The sequence below is a fragment of the Eschrichtius robustus genome, chromosome 12, assembly GCF_028021215.1.
Source record: "Eschrichtius robustus isolate mEscRob2 chromosome 12, mEscRob2.pri, whole genome shotgun sequence".
Taxonomy (NCBI): domain Eukaryota; kingdom Metazoa; phylum Chordata; class Mammalia; order Artiodactyla; family Eschrichtiidae; genus Eschrichtius; species Eschrichtius robustus.
This window is the reverse complement of record NC_090835.1, coordinates 17,614,474-17,627,581: the sequence shown is the minus strand read 5'-3', so window position 1 is coordinate 17,627,581 and position 13,108 is coordinate 17,614,474. Positions and strand designations below refer to the sequence as shown.

General features: G+C 45.6%; 1 protein-coding gene across 1 annotated transcript in view; it reads right to left on the bottom strand.

Annotated features, from left to right (window-relative positions):
- The window catches only part of PDZRN3 (PDZ domain containing ring finger 3), a 243,455-nt gene that overhangs the window by 21,303 nt on the left and 209,044 nt on the right, over positions 1-13,108 (bottom strand). Inside the window, exons 4-5 of the mRNA XM_068557574.1 lie at positions 6,089-6,336; positions 2,872-2,959 (exon numbers count right to left, since the gene is read on the bottom strand). Coding sequence (XP_068413675.1) covers positions 2,872-2,959; positions 6,089-6,336 — 336 coding nt within the window. The remainder of the gene's footprint in view (positions 1-2,871; positions 2,960-6,088; positions 6,337-13,108) is intronic.

Here is a 13,108-nt window from a genome sequence, read left to right as displayed (position 1 = left end):
TGGCCCCCTTACTCACAGCAAGCCTGGGTCGGGGGACCCAACAGGCTGACGGGACCTAGCAGGGACAGACTGTTGACGGCTCTAAGAAATCTCGCGAGGAAGCGGGGATGACGGTACCTGCCGTTCCCCCAGAAAACTAGGAACCCCAGCTCTTGGCCGTGCTGCTGTTCATTAACCTTCTCGAACTGACCGGGTGACCTTCCAAAGACAGACCTCTGCAACAGAGCCTTCCTGGAAGTATACACACTGTTCGCTCCCGGAGATTCCCTCCTGGTGAGGAGCCGTGGAGAGAACCTACCTGAATCTTGACCTCAGAACTTGGGAGGGGCCGCTCATCCAAAACCACCAGGTTCACTCAGTTAACAGAAATAACCTGGTGACATCCAAGCTGCTCTATGCTCTAAACAGAAGTCCAAACGTAAAAGCAGCCTTCCTGCCTGATACGGACTCATGGTACTTCGTGATAACTGCTCAAAGGAGCTGTAGATGGAGAATGGCCACAGTTTGGTTTTCTAGATGAAAAGCTCATGTCTAAGCTAATGGCTGATGAAGCAAAGGGACTTTGAGCTCCTGAATGGCAGGCAGGGTGATGACTCGCTGATTTTGCCTTTCTAGCACCGAAAAGGATATTCAACGTAACAGATGCTCAGTAGAAGCAGGCGAGCAGAAATGAACGTAAGCGTGCATGTAGAGTCTCTTTGTGCTTTTTCTATTTAACAAAAGGAAGAAGTCTGAACAAGTCTTGAATGTCCATGAGGGGCTTAGTTCTCTCTAGTCCATGGGACTGCACTCTGCCCGGATGGCGTGGGTGGTATTCGAGGCTCGGAGGCACAGCTTCAGACCACGGTGAAGGAAACGCACAAAGCCTCCATCGTGTGACCCATGACGAGGGCAAATGGAAGCCTGGGCTTCTTTACCTGGGCCTGTGGCCTCCAGGTCGGGGCCCCTGAGACTTGTGCACCAAAACACCTGGGGATCTTGGTAAAACGCAGATTCTGATTCTGTACGTCTGAGGGCCCAGATTCTGTATTTCTCACAATCCCCCATGTGCTGCTGTCCCAGTCTCTGCACCACACTTTGAATAACAAGGCTCCAGGGAGGCATTTCAGAGTGGCCTCCTCCCACCAAAAGCAAGATGCTCTCAGATACCTCATGTGGAGAAAGTTACTTCCTTTAGGAAGAAAGCCTCAGTTTGGGCTAGTCTTACCACTTCTGTGATACTAGCCCATCTCCTTAGACAGAGAGAAAGGGAGCAGGAGGTAGTGGAGAGAACGGGCCCCAGGCACCCAGCCCTGGGCAGGTACCAGTGACAAGCAGCGGGATTTAATAACACTGCCTCGTGTCCGCTGTATTTATTGGACAGCACCTTCTATTCATGGCAAGGGATGCTGATTTTCTGACTGAGCTAGTGATACAGCATTTCCTTTAAAATTTTCCTTAGTTTACAACCCAATCAAAAAATGGGCGGGAGACCTAAATAGACACTTCTCCAAAGAAGACATACAGATGGCCAAGAAGCACATGAAAAGCTGCTCAACATCACTAATTATTAGAGAAATGCAAATCAAAACGACAGTGAGGTATCACCTCACAGCAGTGAGAATGGGCATCATCAGAAAATCTACAAACAAATGCTGGAGAGGGTGTGGAGAAAAGGGAACCCTCCTGCACTGTTGGTGGGAATGTAAACTGATACAGCCACTATGGAGAACAGTATGGAGGTTCCTTAAAGAACTAAAAATAGAATTACCAGATGACCCAGCAATCCCACTCCTGGGCACATACCCAGAAAAACGCATAATTCAAAAGACACATACACCCCAGTGTTCACTGCAGCACTATTTACAATAGCCAGGTCATGGAAGCAACATAAATGCTCGACAGATGAATGGATAAAGAAGATGTGGTACATATATACAATGGAATAGTAGCCCTAAAAAGAAACGCAATTGGGTCATTTGTAGAGATGTGGATGGACCCAGGGACTCTCATACAGAGTGAAGTAAGTCAGAAAGAGAAAAACAAATATTGTATATTAACGCATATATATGTGGAATCTAGAAAATTGGTACAGACGAACCGGTCTGCAGGGCAGAAATAGAGACACAGATGAAGAGAACAAACGTATGGACACCAAGGTGGGGGGGGGGGCGCGGGGGAGACAGTGGTGGTGGGGGGATGAATTGGGAGATTGGGGTTGACATATATACACTAATATGTATAAAATAGATAACTAATAAGAACCTGTTGTATCAAAAAAAAATAAAATAAAAGTCAAAAAAGCAAAAAAAATTTACCTTAGTTTAAAGGAGTTGGGTTACGTTAAAGGGAAAGAGAAAGCAAACAGTGGTTCTGGTGTATCAGATGTAACAAAACAAGTGTAAGGCAGAGTGGGCCACATGCGGCAGATATTGTGGGAGCTCAGTGACCCTCCAGATATCCCGTGCAAACTCTTAGAGACAGGAGCACTTTTCCAGGGAGAGACCACAGCTTCCATCAGATTCTCAAAGGTGTTAGAAAGTAAGATGGAACTAAAGAACCCACTGCTGTAAAGTTAACGAAATATCAAAGACTTACAAAGTCCACATCCTACTCCAAAAATCTAGCTCCTGAGATATTTGATAGCCTTTTAAAGACCTCTGCTTTGTCACAATCATCATCAAAAAGCAGTGTTGTCCTATAAAGGTTATTAAATAGCCCTTCTTCTTGCAAAGCAGTGTTCCAGAGAGGCCTCGACCCACTGAACGTGGTTCTTCTAAAAGAAATCCGCAAGAGGTGGACATTGCATGAGCATCCATAATCTCAGTTCATGCTGACAGAGACTTATTAGCCTTAACAATGACTATTAAAACGAGATGCGGACGTTCTTACCTCCAGCTCCAGCTCCTCCCTCTCCATCTCCTGATGGATGCCTTCAATGTAGTCATTTGGATCGTAGTATTCATGGGCTGAGGGATGCCTGGGAAAAGATGAAAGATCGTTAAGGCCCTGCTTCCAGTTCTAAGTATCTGTTCCCATCCCCCCATCACCAGGCCCATCAGTGCCACAGGGGCTGTTCTCAGAGGCTGAGGTTCTTACTTAGTTCACTTCTCTCTGGTTGTGTTTCCCGGCACAGTCAGGACCTCCCGCACAATATTTCCACCATCTTCTCTAAAGCCCATTTCCTCCACAAGGAGGAGCTTAGATGCAGGTTGAGGGGGAAGGATGGAGTGGGAGATTGGGGTAAACAGATGTAAGCTAGTATACAGAGAATGGATAAACAACAAGGTCCCACTCTATAGCACAGGGAACTAGATTCAATATCCTATGATTAAACCATAATGGAAAAGAATATAAAAAAGAATGTATATATACGTATAATGAATCACTTTGCTGTACAGCAGAAATTAACACAACATTGTAAATCAACTATACTGCGATAAAAAACTAGTTAAAAAAAAAAGAAGAGGCACGGTGAGAGAGGGACTGGCTTTGTGGCTTGCAGTGATCATTCCCTGGCCCACTAGTCATTGAGTCAATGTGACTAATTTTTAACTCACTCTCTAGGTGGGAGACAAACTCTTATTTACTGCTCATGGCTTCATTCTCAGATTTTATCTCTGGGGAGAAAAAAGCTTTAACTTCAGGCAACACTTAAAGACATGTGCCGGCCTCTGAGATAGGTTCAAAGGGCTGTGAAACTGAAACTGCTATGCTGTCATCTAGGACAGTCTCTTTTCAAACTTTTTTGATTGTCTCGCAATGAGAAATACATTTGACATCACCCAGTGTACACGTATACGTATGCAGAATATGTGCATACATGCATGCATATAATGCATGTGTGTAAATATGCAGACCCGCATACATACACACGCCTAGGAGAACGGAAGCTTGCATTTCTCTAGGTTAACACGTGTACAGCACAGTTCACAGAGCCCACCACCTCTTTGGAAACACCACTAATGGAACCTCTAGGACCAAAGGCAGTGGGAATTATAACATGCTCAGTCAGGTCTGTGGCCCTGAAAGGTGTCAGATGCGGATGGAGAGCTTCAGCCTGATTGTTGGCTGGGGACCCAAACCTCCGCGTTCTCAAAGGTCAACAGAGCAATCAGTGGGCTCTGGTCTTCTCACCCAGGCACTTAGTTTTGAAACAACAGACCAGACATGAGCGGTCATTCAAACGAGGGCTGGCTTTCAATTTTCTGCATCCATCAGGCAAATACGCTGCCTGCACTTAAGGGGCTGTTAGTACTGAGGATGCTGCGGGAAGGCCTGGGCTTTCAAGCCTCAAGGTAACACCCCCCCCCGCACCCCCCATTCAGCCCTGATGCACACTCCTGCTGTCCTCTGACCTCGCAGCCAGAACCAGGAGAGCACTGACCTCCGCACTCCTCTGACATTTCTCAAATTGCCCCTTGGGGGAAGAGTCATGTCATGTTAACTCGACTTAAGAGGAAATTAAGGGTTTAGCTTCTAAAAAGCCTGTCACTGTGACGGTTCAACATCGAGAGTCAGGAGTAGCCTTAAAGGCCTCATCAATATGAAAGGCAGTTTGGATCTGAAACATCAAACAGCTGATTTGAATGATCGTAGTCAGTGACTCATCCAGTTGTTTCCTAGCAACTGGCATGTATGGAGTATTGTGGTTAAGATCTGGAAGTTGAGGTGGGATAGACCTGCCTTCCAATCCAGCTGCCAACTTACATGCAGTAGCACTGCTGAGTCTGCAGTTCCTCGTGGCACAGAAGGGACAGTCGTGAGAAATGGGTGAGATGACAGTTCTCTGCATACTGCCTTGTGCACTCTGAGTGTCAGACGGGATCGGGGGCGGGGTGGGGGTGGGGGGTACCCCCTCCTCTACCTTTACACGCTGCCCACCGCCCAATTCACTTTGTCACGCCCGGGGAATTAGCCCTGGGTTCTGATGACAGCTAAGCGTCAGAACCACGGGAGGAGAGGCCAGCCTCTGTCTGGAATCTGGTAGAACAACAGGAAACGTGTGCTCACTCCAGCTACTGAGCTACTAATAGGAATCCAACAGGTATCGCTCAGAGGATTTCCCTAGGAGAGGTGCAGATGCCCTTTGAAATAAGGCATCAAGGCAATGATCTGAACCAGGAGCAAGATGGGAGGAGGGCCTCTAACGTCAGCCAGAGAGGCTAAGAAGGGGAGGGGACACCTTGTCCGGAGGTGTGCAAAGTCACATCCGAAAAGCCACCTTAGAACGGACAGCTTTTAAGCCACTTTTCCACCTGAGAAAATTTCTTGCTCTTCGTTTTTGTCCCTACATATCTGACATCAATCACTAAATTAACAGTGATCGCCACTATCACTTATCCAGTGCTTACCATATGCCATGCTGAGAACTTGCCACGCATTATTTCATTTAATCCTGCAACAATCCTACGAGATGGGTACGATTATTATCATCCCATTTTAACAGAGGGAAAATAAGGCCCAGGGAAATAAACCACCCAAGTTACACAGCTGGAGATTAGGTTTGTCCACCTCGAAGCCTCTGAACTACCCGATATCTCTGGCAGTAAGTAAGGTAAGAGGAGAGTCGTGTGTAAAGTAATTTACGTGATGCGTTGGATCGCAGCTGTTATTTAATCGGTAACTGCAGTGCTTATATGAGGCATGTGTGAGTTTACTCCATGGATCCAGGTTTGAAATGAGACCCAAGAAACCAGAAGGCACAACCTCCTGGGCTCTCTTTACCCTCACAACTTGCTTTGTTGTCTCTTTAAAAGAACCATCAGCATTCCCCCTAGTGATAACTACCAAACCTCCCCGCTGCCATTTGCGGTGATTAAATTTTATTCGGAAACAACTTTTATGACATTTGTAAGTAATTTTGCTCTTCGAATATAATTTGAATAACTCCGCTCCAGGGTTATAACCAAGTAATTAATATGTCGGAGCGGTTTTGAGCAGGATTCAATTTATTACCTCTATAAACAATAAAGTGAAACGTGGGCAACTTGGAGGAAAACTGTTAAGATGTGTTCATTGTTTTCACCACATGGAAGGGAAGAAACCAACTTCTCCGTACTTCTGTACCACACTTAACACATTTAAGGTTCATTATCATGTGACTTACTCCTCGGGCAAGAGATAGGGATCCAGCACAGGTGGGGTGGGCGAGGACATCTTGGTGAGGGCCATGATGTGCTCAAAGGTGATGTCCGTTTGGGTTCCCGTGTCCACCATCGGTGACTCTGACGGAGGCGTGAACATCTTGGTCCGTGGCGTTCGCCTCAACACCTGGACCACGATGGGCTCCTTAGCTGTCTTGAAGGCTTCCACAGCCTGGTCATGAGTTGCTCGGGATAAGTCTTTGCCGTTGACCTGTCGAAAAACAGTAGAGGGGGAGAGGATTAGAATTAAGCAGAAGCCAGAAAGACGGTTTTCGTGTGTAAGCAGCTAAAAGGAAAACGTGCGGGTGTCCGGGGACTTCACTGCTCTGTTTCAGGTTTCCCCAGGAATGCCTGGTGGGCAGGGGGTAGGTTTGGAGGTGTGCAGACCGGGCATGAAATCACAAATCTCACGGCAGGGAAGGCTTGGCTTCCTACTGGGGTGTCTTTAACACAATTTCATCCCCTCCTCATCTTGCCTGTGAGAGAAGTGAGCAGTCTCAGGCTCACAGCCTCTATCGGGCCATACCAGCTACCTGGAAATTAATTATATTGTTCTGTTTTAATGGTGTGTATTTTTCCCAGTTCCTGTCAGGTGAGATTAGTCTCCCTTTTACGGAAGCGATATGACATTTCCTTCTTAAATGAATGCCTTTGCTTTTCCTTAAGAAGTCAATGCGAATATTGAGTAAGTGATAATACAGGTCACAGGTAGATATGGCAAGTATCAAGGAGGAACTCAAATGACCTGACATTTTGGCCCATGTTTGGGAAACAGCAGCTAGCTTCATTGCTGTGTCGCTTCCCACTGTGCACAGTCCTTCGCTACTGCTGCTTCCTCAATGTCTACACTTACTGAGTGCCCACTGTCTACCACATGACTTAAATGAAGATGCCTCTTAACACGTCCGTCGTCACAGTCATGGGAAGCTGGCAAGACCAAAAGTACGTTCATCTCCCTCCCCTTATAGCCACAAATAAACTGCATGAGATGACCTTGCCAGTTACTGATGGGTCAGAACTTTGGATGCTGCATCCAGGATTCTTTCCAATGACAGAATCCAAACTAACTGAACACGGCTATCTTTAGAACAGCTTACACGAGAGGAAATAGAAGCCTTCGGAACCTTATGTCTAGAAAATGAAGTTATTCCAAGCAACACGGAAGCTCGACTATTTCCCTTACCCTCCCCGTCCCATTCCCCACAGCAAAGGACTACGACATTGTGTTCCGATAGCTAGGTGATGTCTAATGATTGCACTCACACGAGAGTTATCAGGCTCTGAAATACTTTGATATCATCCCCCAAGTGCTTGGTGTACTGCTTAAAGGCAAATATAAAATGATGGCATAGGAATCATATTCGGCAGAATATACGTTTGCAGAAGTTCCTTGGCTTCTCAGATCTTCTCTGGACAGCACCACTGACAAACTCATGCCATTTATTTGTAAATGCCAAAACCAACACCGAACCTCTTCTAGTCTGGCATCGACATGCCCCACCTTAGCATCGTGTACTTCACAGCACACTGACGATTAGGTCTGTCCTCTGAGGTAGAGCACTTCGGTTTCTCTTTGCCAAGCGGAACATGAATACCGATTATGCAGCAGTTTTTCTGTTTTTTTCCCTAAGCGCTTTCCCTCTGGCCCTACAGGGGCAAGAACTCGAGGTTGGAGTGCCTTGCAAACAGCTGTTGGCTTGAGGGATAGATGTCAGATTCTTCCCTTGTAATGCAGCCCAAATGAATCGCCAGTGGAGATTATTAATGATTTGGATCCAGTCCACTTAAGTAATTTACTATCATCATGAGCGAGCTTGGCAGAGCAGGAACTGTGGGCTGCAAAATGACTCCGGTGCACCAGTAAATAACTGAATGGCTGAACCGTCAAACTCTTACCATCCCTCACCCGGGACGACTGGAAACCCCAGGATTTAACACCACGGCCGTCTTCACTCTCCCTCCTTCGAGGACAGAATGAAAGGACACGAAGGAATTCTCTCTAGCTTTGCAAACCAGCTGAGCACCTCGACCCCTTCCCTGCTCGGAGCCTAGAACTCTGAGGGCTTGGGGATGAGGTGAGGGCGGGGGAATGAAGCCCAAGTTGGAGTGCTGTGAAATTCGCGCCAAGGCTGAACTGTCTGAACCGTATTTTCCATTAATGCGTGACACCGGGAGTCAAATCATCTACGAATTTATGATGCAATAGTAAATTCCTCCCTGGATTAAATTAATGCCGGAGACAGCACCCTGAGGAGATATCGGTTTGGCCAATGCCAGCTCGCCATGCTGCGGATGGCTTGTGCTAAAGGTAGTTCTACCCGCAGTGAACTCACAGTAAGACTTTTGAATGGGTCTGCAAGTTGGCCTTTGGCCAAATGGGACTGAGCATGGGACTTTCTTCTAAGGGAGTCTTCCGATCGTGTCTTAAAAAAAAAAAAAAAAAAATCCATCCTAGGAGTCTTTACGTTTTATCCACATAATTAGGTCTTGCAAATACCTCAGCGGAAAGGTCAGCTGCCTGATAAAAAGCATCCTTCCTTGTTCCTCCTGCTTCCTCTCTGCTGAAAGAGCTTGGACTTTGTTTCCTTTCCACCAGATCAGAGAGCATTCCCTCTGGGGGAGACTTGAGATGTGGGTTTAAGTGGCTTTAGCCCATTGTGGAGGTCTGGTTCCTTTTGCTTAGACATGGAGCCGGGTCTCTGAGGCCAGGTTAACAACACTAAGGGATGCAGAGCAGAGAAACAGAGAATTGGGGTCTCTTGATGATTATCACTGAGCAAGTGAACTGACCAAGCTTAGAACCTCTTAACCCCAAACTTCTTGTCATATTTGACAACACAGTCCTTATACTTTAGGCCATTTTCACTTGTATTTTAACTCCCTGCAGCCCAAAACACCCCAATAGGTATAGGTATTGCACAGACGTACCGTAAAGTTAGACAGGAATGTAGTTATTTGCTCCTATAGACATTCCTCTGATGTGTATAAAACAACGAGTGAAAATGCCTTTCTGATTAGGAGTATATTTCACTCAGCTTATTTTTTTTATTACAGAGAAGTGATGGCAACTATTGCTTTCTTGTATAGGTGTTCTAAACCAAGGCTAGAACCACTAAGCAGATGCTTAAATGGTACCTAAAAAAATTAAAGGACGGACTTGTCTGCATCAGTCTAAGCTAAGAAGATTCTCGGGGTAAAGAGCTGCCCCGTGTCTGGGCGCACGTGACTACAAACGCAGGCAAGCTTTTCCGAATCTCTCTGACTTTGGGTATTATTAAACGGCATTGACGCAACAGCACCCATAACATCCCTGGGGCCTAAGATGCAGAGAGAGAGGAGGTGGCAAATCCCAAGGGAGGCCAGGAACTTGGTCGGCGACTGTGAAGCGCCCTCTCATCCCCCACCAGACCCGCTCACGGCTGGGTCCCACAGAAAGGCAGCTCTGACCATTGAACCTGAGGGAACAATTTCAGGAGCCCGGTGCCGTGTATAAGTTAATCAAACACAGCTCAAATATGCCGCTCCACAAGCCAGGCGACCCACTCCTTTCTTACGGTTCAGGGCTGCAGTGCCCAGGGGCTCAAACTGTGGAATCAGACCGGGGTTAGAATCCGGACTGTCGCTTTGGACAATTTATTTCCCTCTGAGTCTCGGTTTCCTCATGTGCAAAATAAACGTAATTATAGTGTCATGCCTCTTAGGATTATTATAAAGTTTACTGAGATAATCTACTTTACAGCCTAGCATGCACATCATAAGAATTTGCTAAGATACCAGCGCTAATGGGGATCCTACCCCAGAATAGTCACATTTTCCCAGGAGAAAAGAGTCTGCAAATCAAAGAAGCAACATGCAGTCTAGTTAGGTAGTCTTAAGAGACATTTGTATACTGAGAGGCTTCTTTATGTTTCAGGGAAGTTCCCAGCCCAAACGTTCCTGAGCTACCGACATACATACTGGTATTTTCAGTCCGCAGGTTGGGGTTCTCTGGAGCGGGCAGTGCAACGGATAAATCTTACAGGACTTGACCCCTGCCCCACAAGCTTCTTGACGAGGTATTTTAGGCATCATTACATTCTCTTAAAAGACGATGAGACAAGGCAGGAACTTACTCTCCTAGACAATCCATTTTTGCGGCCAGATTTGTTTGGAATTACCTTGTGCACGTGACACTTATTACCCTGTCATCTTGGAATCACATCACTGAGAGACTTAGCGAGGTGATGAGCCCGGTGCACGCCGTCAGCCAACCGAGAATGACAACCTTTATTCCCGGGATTAGCGTTACATGTACATTACACAAGACGGCGGTGATGATGGCTGCAATTACAGGCGCAATGTTCATCCCGTGACGTTTGGCCCAGTCAAATTAAATATCATTAACTCGCCCAACTGAGCAGATTGCTTTTAAAACAGTTTATGCAGCTCTAAAACCAAGTAAATGGAATGTTTTGGAAGAAAAAATGCTGATGGCAAACTTTACTATAAATTAAATGCTTAAGTTATTCACCTAAGGCTCTGGATGGTCCCCTGGGATGTAGGTGCAATTAGGGTGAAAATCCAATTGCTTTATCTCAGGGCAAACATCACTGCTGCAAATATGACAGGACACTAAGGAACCTTCAAGAGGTCCTTTAGCATACGATCTCCAGGGACAAGATGCTGAGGGCATGGAAGGATTCCCTCCCGGTTGCATTTAAGCCTGGGTAGCATGACTGCGGCTCTTTGCGTGAGGTGCCCGTGAGTATGTTTTCCACGGTCCTGAGAACGAACGCAAAGCTGGTAGGTTTTTCCACGTGGGGGTACATTTCATTGATAACCCAGCTGTCCATCTTTCACTCATTCACCAAGTATTTACTCAGGTTACTCAGGGAGACTTGTTCCCCTCTTGGCTGATGGGATACCACTTGGAAGAATGTCTTGGGGAAAAATGAGGCCACAGGATGAGCAAGCCACTTAAGAAATGGTCAGGTGAAATGCACTGTGGGTAGCATTTCACCGTGGCATCTAATGCGGGGTTGGATCTGGCCGAGGGAGACAGAATCTACACACGCTGGGACGCTAATTAAGCTCACGACCTAGAAAGAGTCTTGGTTTTCACGGTCTACCTAGAAATTCCATCGGTGAAACTACTGTCATACGCTTTTTAAAATCACCTTTCAAAACAGGAGCCAGAAAGCTTTCAAAGTTCCCTACAACATAATTGTAAGCATTTCGGGGTATTTTAAGATGTATTTGGAAAAGACATAGCATATTCTCTCTAAATTAGACAATACGTTTCTATTTATGGGAAGACATTTGGTTTCTGAGGATCGGCTTATCACAGTCACCTCGATTGCTATTACATGTGCAAATGACCCCAGTATAAAAGTGCTAACGCAGTTTTCAATTCAGCCTACTATAAATTACGCCCCGGGCTAAAACCCCACTTTTATAGGGTTCATTTAATTAATAAATACAGGGGCAGTGATTGCATTCTGTAAAGTATCACACCTATGTTGTCAGACTAATTAAAACTTAGATTCCACTGGAAGCAATAGACGATAATAAACTACATACCGAAAAGTAAAAGGTTTCAAGCCCCGATTTAGGTTGGATTAAAAAAACTTTTTTCATTCAGGAAACTCCTGTCTGCCTTACTTTATTTCAAATTTATAGTCTGCTCTGGGGCTTGATAAAGGGAAGGCCAACTTACCTAAAAATAGAGGTATTATGGCAGTTAAGAAGGAATATGGGTCTTAGTGAACAAATGGTGTTCAAATTAATATGTTTCTGTGCAAAGTACCCACTTTCAAGACGGTATGAACAAGGAGACTACACTCACAGAGACCTCAGTTCCGACGTAGTAGAACTTACATCTGTATGGGTGCATTTGGTTTGCAGTAAGGACTGCAGTGAGGTTTGTCCATGGTAATTTCTAAATGTGTCCTGATGTTATTTTCCTAGGTTTGGTATTTCTTCAACGGGAAGATCCCCTCATTATCTTCTGAGCGCCCTGCGTGGATGAATGTATAGCCTGGGTAATTTTCCTATTAGAGGAGTCTTCCTTCTGTCAAACTTAAGCCTATCATGTTTCAAAATGCTTTACTTTTTTTTCTCTTTTTCCCTAAATATAGAATATACCTAGCTACCAGCCTCCGAGTGATGAAAGCGATGACACGTCTTAAAGAAAGAGGCTAAAAATCATAGATGTACTCAGATTAAAAAGTATTAGTCCCACACTGTTACAAGATGCTTTCTTCTCAGGTCAAAATCCTATCTTCATCAACAAAACCTTGCTTATCTCCTTTTGGAAGCCTTGATTTCATCACCCCGAAATCCCATTGTGAGCGATAGGTTACAGAGGTCCACTAAACTACAGTGTACTTGAACCATTTTGCATCTTAAAATGAACATGCATACTTTAACCTCATCTTAAAGGTGGTAAATTTAAAGAAGCCAGCCCAACGTATTATAGGAAAGCCCAGTGGTGAGTTACTTGGAAACAAGGTGTTTCTACAGCTGAATCTCTCTACAGTCTAGGTCCCTTAAGTTCTTCTTTGAAACTCGAGTGTCTTTTCCAGGTATGTATTTAATTCTTCTGGAGGAGGGACTGGTTTCATGTTACAAGTCAGTTAAATACGGTCCTTCACATTCCAAGGGTTCAGCGCTGTTCATCCCTGGGGGATGCGCTTGCAAATGTCTTCAACCATCCCTGCCCCTCTCTTATTCCTTCTGACTCATCTGAAAAGCCCTGGCCTATCTTTCCGGCCAACCACCTGCCTCCCCGTTTCTACCTGCGGACTAGTGATGCTGGAGGACATTCCCACAAGGAGATGTCGCTGAGTCAGATGGGATCACACCCTTCACAGCTGTTTTGAGATGTGTAATTACGTAGTTATTTGATTTTCGGTCGATTGCCGATATTTTCTCATGGGGCCCTAAGTTCCACAAGGGCAAGAACTGTGTGTTTTGTGCACTATAGGACACCCGGAGCTCAGCAC